Genomic DNA, 23,265 nt, shown 5'->3' with positions numbered 1-23,265 from the left:
GTGACAGGAGCCTCAGCAGAGCCCACGGCGAATCCTGGAGCCCACGGCCCTTCAAAGCTGTCCTGCCTTGGGACAAGGGGGTCGGGCCTTTGCACCCTTCAGCCTAGTGGCTGCATCTGGGCTGTCCCAGGGAACCGGACGGCTTTGGGTGATGCAATTCCTGGGGAGGTTCTCAGGTGTGAGCCATCAGGAGACCGCTCTCCTGGCAGCTGGGGGGATGTGCACCTGGGTTCTGAAAGAGGTGCTGGGTGGTATAGCACAGTGTGACTCTAGAAAAGCACGGCCGGAGGAGGCTGGCATCATACGAGAGAATGTGGGTTCTTCCGAATCCGGGGCTCGAGAGAACTGCAGGACTGGAGAGAGGCTCACTGAGACAGTCGGGGGACAGTCAGGCCAGACATTAAGGGCTCAAATGCCAGGACAAGGATGTAAGGTTTTGTCCTTCCTGCAAAGGTTCCAAGAAGGATTGTTTTGGGGTTGTAAGGAGCCCATGCAGCCCCAAAGGGGGTCCTAATTCCCAAGTGTCTCTTTGGCCGCCTCCCCCGCAGAAGTCTCCTAACTGCCTTGCTCTGGCCAACTCACACACACCGCTGCCCCCTCCCCCAAATCGGCCCCTTCAGATTGTCACTCCCCACAGTGCCGCATTCATGCGTCAGTTCTAAATAGTCCCACTGTTCAGCTTTAACGAGAAGTAATACCAATTCCCATGTTTGCTCAGAGAGCACCATATTTCATCAAACCAGAGCCCGTGCCGGCTCAGATTACTGACCGAGACAATGTTCTGTAATCCTGGTTTATTCACATGTCACGGGTATTTTAGCAAAACAGAAATGAATGGCCCGAGCCACCCTAGGAAGTAACGGGAGGGTTGGGTTCCCGCCCAGGGGAAGTCATGCTTTCTCCTGCCACAGTTCTCAGAGGAACTGACTTTGATTCTCCGAGCTTTTCCCGACTTTCAGAAAGAGAATATGGGCTGAGGAGGAGTCACAAAGTGGGTAGCTATTTCCCTATAAAATGTTAATTCCACGGATGGATTTTGCCAGAGCAAAAATAAAATCTGTCATTGATTATAAAGTCCTTTGTGCCTGTTACTTCACAGATTTACTACACTCGGGCCCGGCGGCCTGGGGAGGCCCTGGGATTCTTGTCTCCAGCGCCCCTGCAAACCCGTCGGCTGCTTTTTCACAGCTCATACCCCAAAAGAGAAAAGGAACTCACTCACATCTCTTTTGTCCGTGAGGGCCCAGAGCTTTGGAAGTCTAGATGAAGGGCTGTCAGTCACACACCCACCCCCGCCCCCACCAATCTCTGGACAGGGACCCACAGATACCGCCGGTAGAGGTCTATGACTTCCTAATCACAGAAACATTCTCCTTCCTTTCCCTTTCTTTTTAGCTCTTGGCGCTGTGCACTAAGAAATGCATTTCCTCTGCAGAGCGAGGCTAGGCAGAACCTCTCACCAAATTTCTCCAAGTCTGCGTCCACTTTAAATAGGCTACAATCTCTTCTGAACACACAAAGAAAGAGTTGTAACAGGGATCCATGCTATTTAGGACTGTCTCATGCTAAAACCCTGCTAATAATCCTCAGAATACCTTGCTCCTGTCTCCATTTTAGAGCTAAAGAAACTGAGGCCCCAGAAAGCTCAAACAGCTTGCTGAAGACCATACAGCTGGGTAGTGGGGGAAACAGGCACACAAATCTAGTCCCAATTGACTCCAAAGGTCACAATGTCTCTCTCACTTCCAAGGATGGGTTGACCTGAGGCCACAGCCTCAGGCATCCAGGGTTGGAACTGAAACAGAGCCCAGGGGTCAGGCTTCTCTTGTAAATGGGAGGCTGCTGGGGTTCCAAAGAGGCGATGGGGCTGGGGACCGAGCTAGTGAGAGCCAAAAACTGACCCTCCCACCAGCTCACTGGACAAGATCATGAAACGGTTGCTCAGGAACTTTCACGCGGTGTTTATTTGGGGAGAGGTTCTGGAAGAAACCAAATGAGCCTCCCTCTCAGAACTGTCCGCTTTGGTTTCTCCTTTACTCACACACCGAGCTTCTTAACTATTTGAGCTTCTTCGCTTCTTCCCTGGGGGTTTCTGAGCTTCAGGGAACCAGAGTGTGGCAGACAGACCTGGAAGACTGAGGGCCCCCAAACAACTTCTCACCTCTCTGAAGAGAGTCCTCCTCCCCATCCCAGTTGTCAAGTCCAAGACCTCGGGGCTCCTAATAAGAACAGTGTATGACACCCCCAGGACCCCGATCCTTTTAGGAGGAAGCTGTCAGAAATCACAGCTCTCAGGACTGGAATCCAGAGTCCGCCATCTCAACTCTTGTTCTGAGCTACAGCCTGAGCTATTAAAAACAAAACCTTCTCGTTGGCAAGCTCCACAATTAGCCTCATTTCCACGCTAGAAACACTGTTCTGCATGAGCTGAAATTGCACAGCAATTGTTTCTTGTCTTAGCGATGCTGTTTGCAGGCCGTGCTGGGAGCCAGCGAGGATGTGACCCGGTGGTAATCTGAATTGCTTCACCAAACACATTTTTATCCCATCATCTCGGCTACATGAAAGGGGGCCATAGTGCTCCAGTGTTCAAGACTTAAAGTCCCGCTGTTCAGCAATAAAATGAGGCAAGAAATATTAGCCGTCCCTGGCTGATGCCTTAATTCTTTCCCAACAATTCAGAGAATCTGTACCCTACAGGTTTTAGTGCTGGCTAAAGCCTGACCCTCAGGCTGGCTTGAATGGAGGGGGAATGAGTTAAGGAGAGCAAGAAGGCTTTAATGGACACAGATCCCGAATAGCCCAGCTTGTCCCGGCCTCCTGCGGACTAACCCTCCTTTTCACAGGCCTCGATTGTGTATGGCTCCAGCAGAGACAAAACTACCCATGAGCAGAGGTTACCTCCAGCCGGTACAGGTCAGAGGCATTCTGGGGGAGAAGGGGAGAGGAGGGGAGAGGGGAAGTGAGGGACACATGGAGAAGGAGGAAAGCAGGGGTGGGGGTGGGGGAAAAGGAGCTGTAAAAGTCTGTGTGGATCCTTTATAAGGGCAGATCCATCAAGTCTAAGGCTGTGACTTGATCATCTTACCTCCAGGCGAGCAGTTTTGAAAGCTGTTTCACAGAACAAACGGGAGCTACATTAACGGGAAGTCGAATGTGATGTGAGATAATTATCCAAATAAATAAAATGCTTCTCTATAGTGTTCCAAAAGCTACAGGCCTGAGGGTCAGAGGCTTTCAATAGGATGGCCTCTAATCAGACACTGCAAGATTTAAAAGAATTACAAATAGGTTGTGTTTTACACACTAACAGAAGCTTTTTCCAGCAATTTTTCAATTATTGCATTGTGAGCCCTCCAAGAAAAGTAACGATTCTGGCTCACGGAGCCCAAAGTTACCAAGTAAAGGGAACAGGGTGTTCACAAGTTTGCAAGCAGTCCTTTGAAATGTAGCATAGCAGTATCCTAGATAGTTCTGGAAGAACATGGGTTTGAAGAGGTCCTTTCCTTCCTTCACAGAGATTTGTAAACTTTTTGTGTGGGCCTTGGACAATTTTCTCAGTCTGATGAAACCTGTGGACACTTTTTCAAAAGTTTTTTTTTTTAATATACAATATACAAGGAAGCCAATTCCATTAAAATATAGTTATCCAAATATTTTTAGTATACGTGCTGCCGAAGTGAGCACTCCAAATATTTTTAAAAACAACTTTCCAACATAGTAATCTAACTGCCTTTTTATTAATTAATGGAAGTCTCAGGTATGTTTAATGCCACTGTGATTGGTTGCCTACATTTCTAATATTAGAAAATGCTAAGTTTCAGTTACAGGTTATTGAAAATAAAAATGTAAATTTTCCCCATCCAAGTTCACAGACCCCCAGAAATTCTCTCCATGGACAAGAAACCACACTAAAGGCAGGATGAAGTTCAGGACCTTCTGACCCAGGGCTAAGCTGAGGGGCAGTGGGCCAGGGACTCACTATCCTGTCACTTTATTGTGAAACCTTGGAAAATCTACTGCTTTCTCTCCTCCTGTCCTGACGCCTTGGAAATGTTTTGTAAAGCAATTTGAAACCACATCCTTCTGCAAGACAATCTTGATGGCTACTTGTCCAAAGATTAATAAAGACCTTTGATGTACTCCTTCAACAACTGGAATCGTTGTTGCCAAACACGGGTCAGTTAATGGACTAATTCTGAATTTTAATGAGGATCTGGTTCCAGTTGCCCTGGGTTGGTTAAGCTTTGGAGTTAGGATTTCTCTTTTCAGAGGCTGCCCCGGGGAGGGTCCGTGTTCGCCTCACTCTTGCATTTTGGATACACACCGGCTCAGAGGCAACCTGGCCTACACACACACACACACACACACACACACATCCCCTTTCGGGTCCTCACGGGGGAGCTGTCATCTTGCAACTACATAGTCATCACATGCCATTACAGGGGCAACCCGGCAGGCGGGCCCCTCTCCCAAGGCCGCCCAGCCCCCTGCGCAACCCTGGCCAGGCTGTGGCGCCGACACACAGGAGCCGGCCCGGTCCGGGTCTCCGTCTCTCTGCAGGGGAGCGGGGAGCGAGCTCGCCCACGCCCACGCCCCCCACACTCCCGGGCGCACACTCGGGCGCACACCCCTGCGCGCGCACGCCGCCACACACGGGCGCACGCACACCGCAGCCCGGCCAGGGACAGCCGTGTCGGCGGCGGCCCCGCGTGGTCCCGGGCGCACAACCGGTCCCCCCGAGGGCGCCACCGACCGCCCCGCCCCGCCCCGCCCCCCGAACCCGCGGAGCAGGGCGCCCAGTGGGCTGCAAAGTTTCGCCGCGCGAGTCCGCTGGGGCGTCGCGTCGGCTCAGGTTTGGCTCGGCTCCGCGGGGCTCCGGACGGCCGTGACCGCTGGCCCGCGGCTCGGGCGGCGAGGACGGACCTGCGCGCTCGCCTCGGGTCCCGCTCTACCCCGCGCCCCGCGCGGATCTCAGCATCCAGCGCCCCGCGCGCCCTCCCGCCGCCACAGGGTCGGTCCGCAGTCGCCGGTGCGCCCGCGAGTTCTCTCCTCCTCCCCGGCTTCGACCCTCCTTCGCCGCCGCCACCCACCATGGCCCGTGGCCCTGCTGGGACGAGCCCGGGAAGGCGGCCCCAACTGTTGCCGCTGCTGCCTCTGCTTCTGCTGCTGCTCCGGGACGCGGGCGGCAGCCACCCGGCCCCCGCCTGGTCCGCCTCGCCTGCAGCCTCTGATGGTCTGGCTGGGATCAAGGACCCCTGGCGGTCCCTGGGGGACGCGGCCACCACTCTGGGCCCCGGCGCCCAAGACATGGTCGCTGTCCACATGCTCCGGCTTTATGAGAAATACAGTCGGAGGGGCGCGAGGCCAGGAGGGGGCAACACGGTTCGCAGCTTCCGGGCCCGGCTGGGTAAGTAGAGGGGGCCCCGGGCACCCCCTCTTCTCCTAGTCCCCCTTCCTCACTTATTCATCCTCCCCTGCCACTGCACCCTCTGCTTCTTCCTTCTAGTCATAGACTCATTCATTCATTCATTTATTCACTATTCAGCAAGCACTTTATGCCAGGCTCTGAGACTCCAGTGGAGACACCAGAGTGGCAGTGACACAGAATTCCTGCCCCTAGCGTGCTGCCAAACCTGGGAGGGTGTCACACTTGTGTAGACATAGACCACCCCATACACAAAGCTTTAAGCGTAGGGTGAGATGGTACTGGGCTGGGGAAGCTCATGGTGGGTGGTATCCATGTCATAGGGGTAAGACGTGTTGGCTCTTGACAGATGAGAAGGGTCTTGACACTGAGTGGGTCCAGTCAGGTGGGCATAAGGCAGTCCAGATACTGCTGGACATGGCCCAGGCAGAGGATGTGAAGCTCTAACTGGGGCACACGGTGAGTTGGGTGGCTGGGCCAACAGAGTGAACTGAGAAGGGCTTTGGGTGCCTTGTCTTGGGTACACACAACTGAGACCTCCATGAAATGCAGCACTAACCTTAAATGTTCAGACCACAGGGCTTTGAGGAAGGGTCCAGAAGCTTGGGCAGTGGGGGCATCCTACTCCCCTCCCACCCTTGCCCCACCCAAGCAGATCCTTTCCCCTCTCCTCATTTCTTGGAGGGAGCTGGACAGAGGCCACTTAAAGAGCCCCCCTCCCCCCCGCCCTGCACTGAGAGCACTTTGGGGCTGTGGCCTCAGCTATCAACCAGCCCCGGCTGGGCTACCACTCCAGGCCCTGGGCAAGGTGCAGCCTGGTAGCAGGAGTGGCGGGAAAACCCTGGTTGTCATGGAGACCACTCATGGTCACAGAATATCATTCCAGAAAATGTGGGTAGGGGTCCCTGAAGCTCTTGTGGGGGAGAAGACCATTTATCAGGAGAAAGACTGTTGGTCTCTAAGGTCCCTCCTGAGGTGGAGGGGAGCAAGCCCAGCACTGGGACCAGACAGGCTGGATCAGGGCGGCCACCTGTTGATTGCTGGTTGTGTGACTCAAGGTAACACCTATGGTTTCAAAGCCAGACCTGGGAAGCTTGGCCGTGTGTAACTGTGTACTGGGGAGTATCTGCCACGGAGAGGCCTGTCCCCCCACCCCCCACTTAGCAGACCACTTGGCCAGTGTTTCTGGGCTCCAACCGGATCTAACTCTGTCCTCCCCTGTACTTTTTATTCACCGCATGGAGTCCATGTCTGGAGCATCATTATGAAGCCACTCAAGAATTAGCCAGCATAAAAATGACCTCGGGCAAATCACTAAAGCTCTGTGGACTTTAGTGTACTCATCTACAAAATGGGCAGGTCATGTATCTTTCCTGTGGGGTTGCCCAGAGCCCAGCACTGGCCAGATGAGGTATTGGTGCATGTTGTTTCCATGGGAATACAAAGCATTTGTGTTCATATAGGTGAAGACTTGACCTTGCACCCACTGACGCAGTCCTCAAAGCCTTGTAGTTGAGGAAAGCAACGCCAGCCAAGTCACTGCTGCAACAGGGGTGAGCGCGTCCACTGAGCGCACCCACTGCCGCAGCCCAGGCGTGGAGGTGCGTGGCCTTGTCTTTCCACTTTCACAGAATGGGGGCAGTAGAAGTAATAGCGAAGCATTGGATGTTAGCCCTGAGCAGGACCTGGAGACAGTACTTCAAATCCAGCCCTCCCATCTTACAGATAAGGAAACTGAGGCTGAGGTAGGGGGCTCTTCACAGTGGCACCTCCCATCTGCTGTCCCCACTGCTAGCATCCTCTTCCCACCTTCAGCAGAACTAAACCCGGGACTTAGGAGACAGAGGGCAGAACAGACAATTCTCTGGGAGATCAGAATTATTCTGGACCAGTGTGCGACTGACAAATGCAGCACGCTTACTTGGAACCGTTTGACAGCCATGAATACCAGCCCCAGCCAGCTCCACCAGCCTTACCCCTCTGGGCATGGGTTTCTTGTGCACACAGTGGGGAGGGGAAGATGCGGTGGGATGAGGTGGGTTTGTGCCTGACATAGCGTAGGCCCAGGCAGTTTGGTTTCTCATCCCCCTCCTTCCATTCACACCAAGCCCCTCACCAGCCCTCAGAGATGCCTGGTTTGTGACCCCGCGATCCAGCTGCGAGCCTGGGCAGGGCCCCTCGTCTTTGGGTGAGGCACAAATGTGGGGCTTTTAGCTCCGGCCCTCAAACATACTGGTACCATCCTGTGGCCTGACAGTGGCCTCTGCAGCCCCAGTGGTCTAGTCCCTGCAGCCACGTTCCTTGTTGCAATGGAACCACATAACTTGCATGCCACCACGCACCATAGCTCAAGTGCTGAGTGTGGGCTGTGAGCTGGACTGGTAAGGTCCAAATCCTGAGGCTGCGACCAGCGTAAGGGACTAAACTTGTCCACCACTCAGGTTTTGTTTTTCACTTCTAAAACGGGGCTAGTAATGTTCCCTTCCTTATAGGGTTTTTAAAATGAACTGAGGTATGTCAAGTGCTTAAGACAGTGCCTGGCACGTGTGTCCATAATTTATTAGATGCTACTATTTTTGCTTCAGCCACCCCTGCCTCCCTCCCTTCCATTGCTCCCTGAAATGTGTCTTGTTCCCTATTAAGTCTACCGCAGTGGAGAGAGTTTCTGAGCCAGACGCTGAGGGTTAAGGTTAGGTATTCCCTGCCCCCACTGCCCCAAACAACTTGTGTTTAAACCTGAGCTTTTCCACTGACCTGTGTGAGATTGGGCAAGTTACTTAACCTCTCTGAGCTTGATTCTTCATCTTTAAATGAGAGTAGTAATACATACCTATCCGCCAACAATGCCAAAAGTCACGTTCATTTCAGTTCTCCTGAGCACTTCACTAGGTGGCAGGTGCTGTAAGTTCAGAGGATGCAAAGATGCAGACACTCTTGGCCCTGCTCAGAAAAATGCACGAGCTGGTGGGTCAAGGAGAAATAAATGCCGTGCAGTGAGAAGGGGCTGTGGGCGTGATTCGGGGGCCAAGGGACCTGATGACACTGACCCAGCAGGGAGAGGGCCAGTGGGGAGGGGCCAGTGATGCCTTCCCAGAGCAGGTGAGCAGACATCGGGGGGTGGGGGGTGGGGGGGAGGCAAGGGAAGAGAGGGGGAAGAGAGAGAGCATGAAATAAATTTGTGCTCACCTGCAAATCATAGAAAATCACACTAAAGAAAAGAATCTGTTCCTAATCACAAACCAGAGTTAATACATATATATTATAGTTTATATAAATGTATTACTATATTCTCTATATATGTACAGTATCTAATAAGATCATATCCTTAACATGCAGGTAAAAGTTGCTATATCCTCATTTGAAGTTACCTTTTACCCATTACTGGTCATCCCGAATTGGTTTTCACGCCTGTCGGCCATTTGCAATTTTCCCTATGGAAATGGCTTCCTCCTCGATGGGGTTCTTGACTTTTTCTGACTGATTTGTAGAAGCTTTTTTGTGTAGTAAGGATATTGACTCTTCATCTCTAATAGATGATTTCCTTACAAAGCATGAGTGTGATGCGAGGGATGACAGTGATCTGGGGCCACAGTAGCAGTTGAGGAGGGGCCATGGGTAAGGACAGTGGTGGAGGGCTGCAGAGTTCAGGATGGCTGCGGAGAAACAGGACACAAAGCCAGTAGGAACTGTAGTTGGTCAGACGCAGGAGGAGAGAGGCTGTGAGACTCTCTGGCTCCTTCTAGAGGTGTGGACAGGAGGACAGGGAGGGGGCAAGGACAAGGTGCCCTGAGCGTAGCAGTAGTTGGTGACACCACATGGCCAGTACGTTCTGAGCATGTTCGGTGCCAGGCACCATGCCGTAAGCTCTACAGAGATGATCTTACAACTTTGGGAAGTGCCTACAAATACTCTGCTCAGCTTAGTGTGGAAACTGAGGCAAAAAGAGGCCCCATGACTTGCCTAAGGCTCCATAGCTAGTAAGTGATGCAAGCAGGATTCCTCTGGGGCCTGCCTGAAAATAGATGCTTGATGCATGTTCGTTCTCTTCCCTCTGTGCCCATGGCTGGCCCATGGCTCCCTTCCTCCAGCTTCCATGGGTGCTTCAGCCTCACGTCCTCCCTCTGGTCTCCCTGTCGGCTGTTTCCAGGGCGGTAGATGAAGGAACAAATCTCATGTGGCTTGGGTTCTGTTCCTATAGGGCAGAGTGGTCTGAAGGTCCTCTTGTCCTGAAGGTTGGCCGGCAGGGTACCTGGGGGAACCCTTGGGCTAGAGCTACCTTTCCCCCCACCTCCAGTCCCATCCCCACTACCCTCGGAAAGGAGGCTGAGTGCCCACAAAGCAGACCCAATTAGGATTCTGAGATTTCAAAAACTCCAAGGAGAGATGGGTTTGTCTAAATAAAGTCAGTCCTTCCTTTCTCGGAGAGGCAGAATTCCAACCCATCCAAATAATGACTTGTGTTTGCAAAATGTTTTACAGTTCACAGCACATGGCCTTTGTTACATCTGCTGTTAGGTAGATCACCATTCTATCTAGAGTACACAGGGGAGCGTGGCCTTGGGGTCAGACAGACCCGGGTGCTCTGCCCCTTACCAGCTGTGTGACTTTAGGCAAGTTAGATACCCTTTCTGAAGCTCCATCTTCTCTCAGAGAGTGAATGACCCATCTGCTCTCCTCTTTGGGAAAATGTGGAATCAAACATGCATACATGCTGGAAGCCTGGACCTCCATAACTGGTAAACAAGATTATTCCTATTTTAAAGAGGAGAAAACTGAGGCTCAAGCGAAAGTAACTGGACAAAGATCCTGCTGCCCCTTGTCTCCAGGGGGATTTGTATCATCTCTGTCTTACCAAAGAATGAGGTTTTCTGTCTTACCAAAGAACAAGGTTTTCTGGACTTCTTTCAGGATGTGTTTGCTGAACCCCAGGGCAGCAGGCCAGGAATCACCCTTTGTTAAGTGGGACAGACAGATCTAGCAAAGACCCCACTCTCCCCCGTCATTCACCACGTACTTCTGAGTGGAAGTTTGAGCAGAGACCTGAAGGGGAGAGGGGGCGGTGCCTGTCGCAGGAGGCTTCATGGCCAAAAAGCCACAGCTGAGGCAAAGCCCTGAGAGAGGATGCTTCCTGTTGGAAGGACCAGAAGCCAGGGTGACTGGGGCAGAGATGGGGGTGGGGTCGGAGGCAGGCTAGGTCAAGCAGGGCCTCTGCAAAGGGGTCCAGTGTTGCTTTAGGGCCAATGGAGGGCTCTGAGCAGGGCAGTGACCTGTGAGTGAATGCCCAGGGCCTCCCTTGGACAGTGCTCTGCAAAGCTGTGACAGGGCAGCAGATGGCGTCATCACGATGGCCTGTCTATGGCCTGAGGTGGCTCTGACCACCTTTTCCAGGACCCCCACCCCCCCATCAGCCCAACACTTAGCCCAGAGTAGGAGTTTCGGAAATGTTTACTATGAAAGGGAGGGAGGCACGGAGGGAAGCAAGAAAGAGAAAGGAAAAGAAGTGTATAAAAGGAGGGAGAGAGGAAGGAGAAAAGAAGGGAGGGAGGGAGGGAGGAACTTTTCTTGCTGACCATGAGATATGGCACCAGCGCGGTTCACAGGAAATAGGAAGTTCTCTTGGGTGTTTCGCCTTTGAGGCCCAGGCTCATCCAAGCCGGGAGACTTCACGTAGGTTCCCCTTATCTCAGCCACAGCCCAGAGCCCCCTGCACTACATGACTCAGGAGCGGTCAGAAAGCAGACCCAGACTGCGGCCCTTCGCAGGTGGGAGATGGGGGGACCCATCTCCACCCACAGTTCCCAGGAGAGCGGGTCTTCAGGCAGCAGGCTGCCTCATGAGGGATAAGCTCCTGGTGTCCAAAGGTGGCTCAAGCCCAACGGAGGAAGGACTCCTGTCCTGAGTGGGATGGATCAGGCTGCGTGACCTCAAAGGTGTCTCCCCCTCTCTGCGGTTTGGAGCCTTAAGAGAGGGGCAGCATTTACTGTCCCTCTCCTGCATCCTGGGCAGAAATAACCCTCAGGGAAGGCCAGCTGTCCTCTGAGGCTCCTTGGGGGCAGGCCTCCCAGCACCTTCCTTGGACCACACCTGTCTCAGGCCAAAGCTGCTGGCCCTGCCATGGTGGTCACAGCCGACCTTCTTCATAGACCCTGTAGTCCTTTAGCTCCACCACTAAGAGGGAGGCTGAGGGGCTGTTCTCTGGGAAGGCCCATCTCTGTGCTCCCAGTCTGCTGCTCACCAAAGGTTCTAAGTTCCTAGGCCAGAGATGCTTGCTTCCTGCTGTGATGGGCAAGCTCCTTGGAAAGAGTCAGAGATGTCCATCCTAGAGCCTCTTCAGCATTTTCTAGCAAAGAATCTGTAGCAGAAAAATACGCTCAAATTGGATGAAAGAAGAAATACTTCATCTGCCTTGTGAGCTGGGTTACAACTCAGATAATTTGGATCACTGAGGGACACCGAGTTGCTCGCCAGCCTTGATGTTTGGATAGAAGTGGGAGGGAACCACACTTAGGGGTTCTTCCTTGGTGCCTGGCACACTACATATGCTCTTTATTTAATCCTGCAGAGAATTATGTGAGATGGAGACCCGACTGTCTGTCCGGGGCAGATGAGCTTGGGGTGGTCCTGATGCAGCCTGGGGGCCTGGTTCCTGCGGCCCTTTCTATCCCGATGGGTGTGGGGGCTGCATTGTTGGGGAGCTTACTCCCCACCCACACATCAACCTTAGATTCACAAACTGGCCTGATGGTTGGAATCCCCCGGGATGCTGTTCATAACACAAATTCCTTGGCCCCTCTGTCCCTGACCCTCTGAATCAGCATCTCCAGGGGAGGAGAGCAGAGATCAGGAAGTTGGGGAAATGTGGAACTTGAGCCCGTAACACTCCAGGCTGCAGTGTCTGGAGAAGCCAAGTGTAAATGGCCTCCAAGGCCCCCTGCACGGCTCCTTGTGTGTTGGGAGACTGCCACTGTCTCCTGCGGGTTTGCTCCAAGGGGTCACAAAAGGCAGGGTCTTTAGGGTGTCATCCAAACCTTGATTGACATTTATCAGGCCCTCCTTGGATATGCTTTTCCTTTCCTTCCTCTTTCTCTCGTAGTCCCTTAAGAGTACACGACAACTCCCAATTGAATTATACCTTCTTCCTAATAGAAGGAAATAACCTTAAACTGAAGATTTTGGTTAAATAAAAAAACAAATCCAAGCTGATTCTGTGGGTGCAGGTGTTAGAGAAGCTAAGGACCTGACACATGCCCTTTGGGCCCAGTGTCCCTGCACACATACACACTCCATGCTTGGGGGCTCTGTCCTTCTGGCAACTTTTCCCAGAAGCCTTCACCAGCAGACAGACACTTGGCATCAGGAAGTAGAGCAGCTGGAGGAAGGCAGCCAACCTGGCGGCTCTGGTGTCCCACCAGCCTGCAGTGTCATAGGGAGGCCTTGGGAACGACCCCTCCCTCCTACTCGAACCTTCCAGAGGATGTGGCCATTCAGAGAACTCATGCTGCCTGATCTTGGGGCAGCTTCCTGGGGCCACCGAGATGTTCTGCTCTGTGGCCCTAGGGTTCACCTAGTAGAACCAAGAAAGAGGTGCCTGACAGCCTCAGGGATGCAGGGGCCAGAGCATTCTAGAGCTGCAAATGCAGTGTTTGAGGAATCCCAGTGCTTATCATGATCTGGGCCTCTGGAGAGCAACCTGGTCTTTGGGGACTCTGTTGAGTGGTTTTGTGCAACCCTGATACTGCCCTTTCTTTGTAAAAAAAAAAAAAAAAAGCTTTAAAAACCCTTAGGCAAAACAAATAGAAGACACCCAAACAGCTGTGCCCTTAAGGCCAGTTTTCCTCAGAAAGCACTCAGAATGCAGGGAAAGGAAGGTAAGCGGGGCTCCACTTCATTCACCTCGTTGGGAAGAATGACTGCATTTGATATCTGTGAAACAGAGGCCTGGGCAGATACAGGAGGGGGGCTGTCAGCAGGGCTTGGACCCAACCCAACCCATCCCAGAAACCTGATTCCACCTTATCTCCTCCACCAGCTGTCAGTGATGTTTGGCCATTTGTTCACTGAATGGCACTGGAGTGCAGGGAGAGGAGGCATGTGTGTTAGGGCCCGGCAGGCCTGAGCCCCTATGTGTCTACTACTCTTTGCTTGGAGCAATGGTATATTTATTGACAGTCCCCAACTGCTCTGACCTCAGTTTTTCATCCGTTCATTGAGGATAAGTAAGGGTACCCTCCTCAGTTTACTGTGAGGATTACATGAGAGGAAGAAAGCCTGGCTGGCCTGGAGGTGCTCCCTAAATGGGCATTGTTCTTCCAACCTGGCCCCTGGAGGGAGACCCAGGGACCACCCGGACCTATCTTAGAAAGAACCTAACCTACTACGGTCTGTTCTTCCCTCACAGAAGTGGTCGACCAGAAGGCTGTGTATTTCTTCAACCTGACTTCTTTGCAGGATTCAGAAATGATCCTCGCCGCCACATTCCACTTCTACGCAGAACCTCGGTGGCCCCGGGCACGAGAGGCCCCATGCAAGCAGCGGGCCAAGAATGTGTCCTGCCGCCTACTGCCCCTGGGCCTGCCCGCTCGCCAGCACCTTCTCTTCCGCAGTCTCTCTCAGAACACGGCCACACAGGGGCTGCTCCGTGGGGCCATGGCCCTGGCGCCCCCGCCACGGGGACTGTGGCAGGCCAAGGACATCTCCCCCATCGTCAAGGCAGCCCGCCAAGATGGCGAGCTGATCCTCTCTGCTCAGCTGGATCCTGGGGAGAAGGCCCCAGGGGTGTCCAGGCCCAGCCCGCACGCGCCCTACATCCTCATCTACGCTGACGACCTGGCCATCTCGGAGCCTAACAGTGTGGCAGTGACACTACAGAGATATGACCCCTTCCAGGCTGGGGACCCGGAGCCTGGCGCTGCCCCCAACAGCTCGGCGGACCCCCGCGTGCGCCGGGCCACGCAGGCCACCGGACCCCTCCAGGACAACGAGCTGCCAGGGCTGGACGAGAGGCCGGCGCACGCCTCCCACGCCCAGCACTACCACAAGCACGAACTGTGGCCCGGCCCTTTCCGGGCGCTGAAGCCGCGGCCTGGGCGCAAGGACCGCCGGAAGAAGGGCCCGGATGTGTTGATGGGCTCCTCGAAGGTGCTGGACTTCGACGAGAAGACGATGCAGAAAGCCCGGAGGAAGCAGTGGGCCGAGCCGAGGGTCTGCTCCCGCAGGTATTTGAAGGTGGACTTCGCAGACATCGGGTGGAACGAATGGATCATCTTGCCCAAGTCCTTCGACGCCTACTACTGCGCCGGCGTGTGCGAGTTCCCCATGCCCAAGGTAGGCTGCGTCTGGGTAACACCGATGCGTTCAGCCCCTTGTCTGTCTGTGACTCTCCGCACGGCCCCTGCCGGCAAGTCCCTCTGCCCTGGGACCTGCTTCCTGTCTGTAAAATGGTGATTGGAACACCTCGCATCGAGTCAAGGTAGGGGACAGGTAGGCAGAGGTCCTAGAGCAGCAGCCTGTCAGGCGAATACAGCCCACAGACAGATGTGGTTTGGCTGTGCTTTTGAAAGTGCTGACTTAGTTGAGTTTGAATTTTAAATCAGAACATTGCTTCGTTTGAAAAGGAGAACCCATCTCCTTAGGTGTGTGTTCCCACATAGCAGCTGCCTTACAAGGATTGAGTCCATGCTGCCCCCCTGTAGACAGGACAGGCCTCTGAAGCCCCTTCCTCACCAAGGCTCTCATTCCTGTTCCTGGCCCGGAACTCAGGGTGTTGGCATCTGTGACCAGTGGAGAGTTGGCCTCAGTGGCTTCCTGTATGGACTCCCTGCTCCCCGCCTCCCACTCGGGGCAGGAACCCACAGGACAACTAGCTTTCACTTGTACGAGTCTGCAGGAAACAGCGCATGAGGCCATTGTGCTGGCCCTGGGGTTCCAGACCCTCACCTTCCCTCCAGTCTGGGTTGTGGCTCTGTCCATCCAGCTCCCCACAGCCAGAGCTGTGGTGGGCTGGCTGCCAGCTGATGTCGCCCCTCCCCACAGTGTGCACACTTTCCTCCAGCTTAGCTCCTCTGCTGAGTTCCAGGTCATTCCTTCCCCTTCCAGAAAGGAAGTCAGTGCATAAATCCAATTTGAATGTCAATAAATCAGTCAGCTGGGAAATCCCAGCCACAGACACAGGCAGCATTAACCTGTTTGGGGAATTAAGGGGCTTTTCCTTAAAGCCATGCATGTGCAAGAGAGAGGAAGGGAGGTGCCCAACAGGGAGACAGGTATTGGCCGGAAGAGCCTAGCACAGGCCCGGGCAGATACAGGATGAGCAGTCGGCAGGCTCCAGCTGGCTGACCCAGCACTTACCTTATCAGTCTAGCTGGCTGCCTGCCGCCTTCCCTGACAGCAGCCTGAACCCACAAATCAGATGTCCCTCCTTTCACCTCCCCACGCAAGGGGGCTTCCTCATGAACGCACTGTATATAAAACTTCCTTTGGCCCGAAATGAGCTGAAACTCCCGTGGCTTGGTCTTGTTTCTCTTGTTGGAGGTGTGTGAGACAGCATTCTCTGTGTTTGTGGCTACGGCCCAGGCTCTTCTGGGTATGCGACTCCGCCTGGGGAGGGAAAGAAAACGCGCGTGGCTCCTCCAACTTTCCTTGACTTTTGGCTGCTTCCTAACTGAGTGGTCTTGATCAGGTTACTTTGACATTTGAAGCTTCCATTTCCTATTAGAATTAAGGTAGTCCCACCCCATACCACTGATACTATGACGAGATGAAGCAGTCCCTGACATCCCTCCCCCTGGCCCCCCCGCAGTCACACCCTTCTGGGAAATGTCCATTTCCAGCCCCATCATGCTGGCGCGCCCACGCCTGCGAGCCTTCCCCTCCAGTTCTGAGAACACCCTCCCACTGGAAGCATGTCTGAACTCCTCGGACTGTGAAATCTGGGCAGCTGTGGCCCAGGCAGAACAGCTAGGCATCGCCCTCTGGATAACTCCTGCCCAGTTCCAGGAGCTCCTTGGGGATGAGCGACGCACAGGTGCCCCCAAGTGGCCAGTGCCATGAAGGGATGTGTCTTCCCTCCGGGAGATGTGAGGGGCAGGAAGGCCCGAGGCCCTTGCACATCTCCTTGGGACGCAGTCTGTGGCTGACTTCAGAGGAAATGTGTGCCCAGCCCCGGAAAGTCACCTTTTCTCCTAGATCGACACCTTTTCTGTGGCCTCAGTCAAGGACTCTCTGATGGCGCAGTGGGTGGGTGAGGGCAGAGCGCCTAGGTAACCATGCCCTTTCCTGCCTTGCAGATGGTCCGCCCATCCAACCACGCCACCATCCAGAGCATCGTCAGGGCTGTGGGCATCGTCCCGGGCATCCCAGAGCCTTGCTGCGTTCCCGACAAGATGAACTCTCTTGGGGTCCTCTTCCTGGACGAGAACCGGAACGTGGTTCTGAAGGTGTACCCCAACATGTCTGTGGAGACCTGTGCCTGCCGGTAAGACCAGCCACTCCGGGTGGAAGGAAATCTCCGCCCCACCCCACATCCAGCAGGGTAGCATCCTCAGGGCCTTCTGGGGTGAGGTCTTGATGAGGGGTGCAGCTGTATATGTGGGGCAGAGCTCAGAGGCACCCTGGCTGGGTCCCAGAAAGATCTGTCCCCTGGGGCACATTCTGGGGTCTCTCATTGCCAATGACTTAGCCCCCTACATGCCAGTCTGAATCCTCTGAAGGAATCTGGGAATTAGGGCTCGCCTGAAGGCTGCCCATTGCCCATCCCCTCTGCTCTGAAGACCTGATAGCCGGATGTGTCTGTAGTGTTGGCTTTTGTGACCATCATCTCAAAACCTTGGGAGAAGACTGCAAACTTGAGGGCACCTGCTGTCTTCACAAGAAAGAACCTCTGTTTAAAGAATCCATTTAAAACACTCTGGGCCACATACTGATTCTGGAAAACAGGGCCTAAATAACGGTATAAACTTCCAAACTCTGCTGCAAAAGCTTTCACAGAAGCCGTATGCACCTATAACCAATTTTGGTTTCTTTTTCTTAATATATATTTTATTTTAAAACAAAGAGGAGGGGGTGGACGCCATTCCCCGCAGAGGTAATCGTGCCGGTTAAGTGTGCATTGTTTAAACATGTTTATTGAAATAACACCTACAATAATATGTTGGAATACTAAAAAATAACCAAGATTTTTATATTTTTGTAAATTATACTTTCTATACTGTAGATTGTGTATGTTATGTGTTTTTATGGGATGCTAATAAATTAAAGGTACAGTGGTATCTTGAAAAACTGAATGTCACCCATTCCAAAATATGGAAGGATCCCTATCTATAAATATGACATCTTGGGGGCTGCTTGGGACACAGTCTCCTTTAGGAGCAGAGCCGCACCCCCCCCCCACCCCAGGCCTCTTCACACCTTCTTGTCTCTATCCTGAACTCCAGAAAACAGCTACTCCTATGCCTTCCAGCTGCCCACCCACTTTGCCCCACAGGTGCCACCCTGGGCTCATCCAGGCGGGACAGGGCCCCAGGCAGGCACAGTGGTCTCACGGAGCTTTCTCAATCCTTAGCTTCAGAAGGGACATTGAGTGACTGAAAGGTGTCTGAGACATTCAAAGGAACGTCTGTGGTTGCCTGGGTAGAGACCTCTTACTTGGGGTAGTTCAAGCAAGAGATCCAATGGGAAGCAGTCAGGGGTGTCTCCTGAGGTCCAGGGGCTCCTGGGGAACTAGAATGTCTGCTTCTCCCTGTGCATGTTTGTAGAACAGCCGCCCTGCTTCCTCGTCAGCAGCTCCATCCCAAAATAGCTTCCTCTAAATGGTTCCCTTATCTCCGAGCTGACACCACCTTACAACTATAGTGACTGAAGCTGATTGACCAGCATTTCTGAAGAAGAATCTGGGTCCAGTTTGGGGCAGGTGTGTAACAGTCCTTCGGCTGGGACCTGAGAGGGTGACATGGCCCTGAGTCTTGTTTGGAGGAGACCGAGAGGCCATGAGCTAACCTCTGAGAGGGGACTTAGGAGGAGAAAAGAAACCCAAGGCATCTGTCTTAAGTCTGGCCACTGAGTCCAGTGTTCCTGGGAAAGAGATGGCTGAGGAAGTGCTCCCAGGAGAAATAGGTAAGGAATGGGTAAAGCTGGTCAGGAGGCCGAGAAGCCAAGCATCCCAGATCTTGGATCTTGTGGGGAGCTCTGGAGCTTAATTACACCTCAGGGTTAGCCCGGCCTTGAGGCAAAGGAGCTGGACATTCAGACCTCCTCTCCAGGCTACTCCCAGGCCTCTGGCCCCTTGCATAGGTGGTCACAGTAGCTCTGGAAGCCCAAGTGGCCTCTGCAGAAGGCCACAGTGGCTGCAGCTAGAAGGCAAAGCAAAAGACCCTGGAGGGAGGGCCCAGAACAGGTAGGTGAGGCAGTGTCTCGGGGCACCCAGGGGACCCAGCACAGTCTGCCCAACCTCTCCTCCAAGGGTCTTGGGACATGTGTGGGAATAGCAGCCCTGTGGCCCTGCCTCGGCAGAGATTAAGTGAGGTGAGGGTGGTCCCTAGCACGCACACTGCCTATTCCTACAGGGACTGTGCTGCACCCAAATGGTCTGTTCACTGGATGCTGGGGCGTCTCAAACTGATCTGCAAACTTAGCGCCTGACTGGCCACATCTAATCCTTTTTGGAACATTACGGGATATAAATTAATAACAAAACGAGTAAAACTATTGGGGCTTGATAAGGCTCCAAATGCCTTTCTTCTCAATATTAGATTCCTCATTTTTCCTCCTCCTCCTCCTCAATTATTTTCTCATACACTGCTCTCTTTCCATTTCTTGATAAAGCTGGGGTGTCTTACAAGAGTTCTGTCTTAGTCTTTCTGGCACTTGCAGTGTCTGGGGGATCTGAGTCTCGGGGCCTTCATTTCTGGTTTCCAAGGACAGGGAGCAGGCTGGGAAGATGACCCCCGGGTCCAGTCGTGCAGAGCCTCTGTGCTTGTGCCAGGATGGCTGTCACCCGGCGGTGGTGACTGCGGAGTGCGCTGGAAGGAACTGGTGTCATCAGTGACTGCTCACATTTGTAAAGCACCATGAGGTTTCGACACGGCATCTTGTTTAGCCTCCTAGCAAACTTGCAAGTGGATTACCCAATTGTTGCCACAGAAACACAGGCTCAGGATGGCGTAATAATATGCCCTGCCCCCGTGTCTTACCAAGACCACAGGCCATGTCAGCTTTGATGCTCAAGGATGCGTGATTCAAGGCCTCTGTGGCTGGTGCCGATCCCCAGCTTCTGGGACAGTGGCCCCCACTGCAAGCCTATTAGGGTTTTCCCAATGGCACTGAGTGACCTTGTAGGAGAGCAAGGTATAGAAAGAAATGTACGGATGAAACAACTTTTTTTGTCCCTCTCAAAAGCCAAATATCAACATCACATTGTCACAAAGGCAAAAGGCTCCAGGACGCAGCCAAGATGTGCGTGGGTCCCTGAGGTCACCCAACCGCCTCTGTATCAGCTTGGAGGAGGCAGTGTGGTGACCTGCAGAGCCCTATTCTTGAATGTTTATATCCTCTGGAAGGGTAGGGCCTCATATATTATTTCGTGTGAAAAATAGAGACAGTAAAAGGGAGAGCTAGAGACTTTAAGGTGGAGGGGAAACTTTGGAAAACCTCTGATGTTATCTTTTTTCTTTTCGCTGACAAGTGGGGAAACTGAGTCCAGGTGCTACCAAGTGTCTTGCCCGAGGCCTTCTGATAGGTGCCTCTGTATGTCTGAGTCACTCATAAAATGCTGTAACCTACAACTGATGCTCCTTCTGGGGCCAAGATGGATGTAGGGCCATGCTGGAGGAGCCTGCAGAGGTCTGGGGTGAGGGTGGGAGGGGTGAGGAGGGGGCTCCAGGGGGAAAGGAATACAGTTGTCTCTGCCGGGACGGAAGAGCTAGATTGGCTGGTCGCATAAAGACATCACAGGTACCAGCTGGTGCAAAATGCATTTAGGGCCTGGACCAGATTCTGGTGGGAAGACCAGGAGGGCAGGCCCAGCTTGCCAGCCCTGGCTGTTCAAGGCTCCTTCCTGCTCCCAGAAGCTGCAAACATAAAATCCTTCACTGATAAACTGGTGCCCCTGAGAATTTTTATTCCCTTTCTCTTTTCTACTCTCAGAGAAAATGATGCTCACTCAAGCTTTGCAGTACTTTTTCTACCTCTTTTATTTCTAATCCCATTCTAAATTCCTCCGTCTCCCCCAGCAGTCTTGTCTGTATGAGTAGTGGGTTAGAGCAGAGGAATGCACCTGTGTATTCAATTATTTGGCACCTACTGTGTGCCAAATACCGTACAAGTATGTATAAAGTATACACATACTTGATCTCTTGGAAAGCTTGTATGAATTCTCCTCTTATCAAAACCAATGTGCAGACCTGAATGTGCATTAGAATCACACAGAGGACTTGACTAGGTTGCTGGGCCTTGCCTCTAGAGCTGCTGACTCAGGCCAAAATTTTGCATTTCTTTCTTTCTTTTTTTAATGTTTTTATTTATTTTTGAGACAGAGAGAGAGAGCATGAGCAGGGGAGGGGCAGAGAGAGAGGGAGACACAGAATCCGAAGCAGGCTCCAGGCCCTGAGCTGTCAGCACAGAGCCCGTCGTGGGGCTCGAATTCACAGACCGTGAGATCATGACCCGAGCCGAAGTCGGACGCTTAACCGACTGAGCCGCCCAGGCACCCCCAAAATTTTGCATTTCTAACCAGTTTTCAGGTGCTGCTGCTGCAGGGCCAGGAACCACACCTTAGGAACCACTGTTCTACTAAATGTGCTGCCCAGCTGGATGCAGCCCTGCGACAGGTTGCTCGCGTTGGAAGTACTTACCGTGTGCCAAATAGGAGTAGGGCGTCACAGAGGCTGGGCGCAGAGCTGGGAAGGGACCTAAGCCTTGCTCTGCATGGCTCATTCTCTCTCCTTACAGCCTTAAGGTGGGTCCAGTTTTCATTCTTCTGAGCCACGTGTGGGTAAACGTTGGAGTCGGAGAAGCTCACAGAGCGATAGGTGTCCTCCTGCCATGCCTCCTGGGACAAAGGGGTTCCTGACCCCCAGGAGGCAGCTGTTATCATAAAAATTTAGTCAGATCCTCTCCTACCTCCGTAAATGAAAGCTGAAGTCTGTCTGCTGGAAGGATGAGCTTCAGCGATCCTTGTAATAAATGGATGAGTCAGATGTGCCTCTCTTGTTAATTAAATTGTGCTTCTCCTGTAGCAACTGCATGGGATGACTCAATTTCTGTAATTCATAAGTTTCAGGAAAAATGGTACTACAGAGGCTTTAGTTAAAAATCACCATAGCACAGGGGGCCCTGGGTGGCTCAGTCGGTTAAGCATCCGACTTCAGTTTAGATCATGATCTCAAGGTCAGTGAGATCGAGCCCAAGGTCAGGCTCTGTGCTGACAGCTCAGAGCCTGAAACCTGCTTCAGATTCTATGTCTCCCTCTCTCTCTGCCCCTTCCCCACTCATACTCTGTGTCTCTCTCTTTCAAAAATAAAATAAAAACATAAAAAAATTAAAAATTAAAAAAATCACCATATCATAGTAATGCCAAACTATCTGGCCATCAAGTCCAGACAGGGGGACAAGGCTGGGTCAGCAGCCACCAGGGCAGAGCCAGCCTGACCAACACACTGCCCGGAGTACCCCGAGGTGTTCATGACAAGTGCAGCATGAGCGTAGAGGCCTGCCCAGGGAAGTCCTCAGATCCACCATGAGCACAGGGCCAGCTCTCTGGGCATGTCAGATTGCAGGAAGGATGTGCCAGCTCAAGCCAACAGCAGACAGTGGTCCTAGGGCCCTTCATAGTGGTTGTCGGGCAGTCCCAGATGTCTGAATGGTGTCACTCAGAGCACAGAGGCTGTGTGGTGGAGGGGTCCTGGGCAAGCACTGAAAGGCAGGAGGGACTGGGCCCAGGTGGAGGGCAGCGGGGGAGTGAGTATGAGGCATCCCAAACTGAAAGCACATCTAAGGCAGGGGCTCTGCAGAAGGCAGGGGCAGAGGAACAGAAGGCAGGGGAAATAGACACAGCGATAGAAAGATCAGACCTTGTACAGACAAGAGCAATAATGAGTATTTCTTGAGCACTTACCATGTGCCAGGCTCTGTGCTAAAGGTACGCAGTGTTCCTGAGGAGCACCCAGCATCTGTGGATCCCTCCGGCCCTCTCCCTGGACACACAGCGTGGTACCAAGTAGGATTCCCAAGCATGGGCCCTGGACCATGTGTGGGTAAGAGGCGGCTACCCCTGTACCTTCCAGAAGACTAAAGTCCAGACCCTGTGAGGTGGCTCATCAAAACATGGAGAAAATATAGTCCGGCACAGTTAGCAAAGCAAATTCACATTTTTTTTTTGTTCATCAAATTCCTAAAGACTAGAAAAAACTACCGCTGAGGGGTGGTAAGACAGGTACTCCTAGGCTCTGCTAATGTAAGTGAATATTGAAAGAGCATTTCAGGAAAGCAACTTGCGATGTTTACCCAGAGCTTTGAAGACGTTTGCCTACACTTTGATTTGGACATCCCTCTTCTGATGAACCGGCTGAAGATAAAATGTAGACTATAAAACAGTGTGCCTTGCAACATTATCATAATAAATAGCCCAGTTGTCCTACAGTTGGAGACTATTGGATACATTAGGATATGTCCATACCATTGGATAGTCTTCAGTCATTAAAAATGAAGTATGTGGTGGCTCAGCCAGGTAAGGGTCTGACTCTTGATTTCAGCTCAGGTCATGATTTCACAGTTGGTGGGACTGACAGCATGGAGCTTACTTGGGATTCTCTCTCTGCCCCTCCCCCACCTCTCAAAATAAATAA

The 23,265-nt window shown here is 52.8% G+C and overlaps 1 protein-coding gene across 1 annotated transcript; it reads left to right on the top strand.

Moving 5' to 3' along the window:
* The first annotated feature begins 4,834 nt into the window (after window positions 1-4,834).
* GDF10 (growth differentiation factor 10) lies at window positions 4,835-17,656 on the top strand. Its single transcript, XM_047825655.1, has 3 exons — window positions 4,835-5,410; window positions 13,827-14,752; window positions 16,714-17,656. Exons 1-3 carry the CDS (start codon window positions 5,095-5,097, stop codon window positions 16,903-16,905), a joined length of 1,434 nt encoding a protein of 477 aa, XP_047681611.1. The 5' UTR covers window positions 4,835-5,094; the 3' UTR covers window positions 16,906-17,656.
* Window positions 17,657-23,265: the final 5,609 nt, after the last annotated feature.

Source organism: Prionailurus viverrinus, chromosome D2 (genome assembly GCF_022837055.1).
Source record: "Prionailurus viverrinus isolate Anna chromosome D2, UM_Priviv_1.0, whole genome shotgun sequence".
Classification (NCBI taxonomy): Eukaryota; Metazoa; Chordata; class Mammalia; order Carnivora; family Felidae; genus Prionailurus; species Prionailurus viverrinus.
Note: the sequence above shows the minus strand (reverse complement) of the source record. Positions and strands in the feature narration are given on the sequence as shown.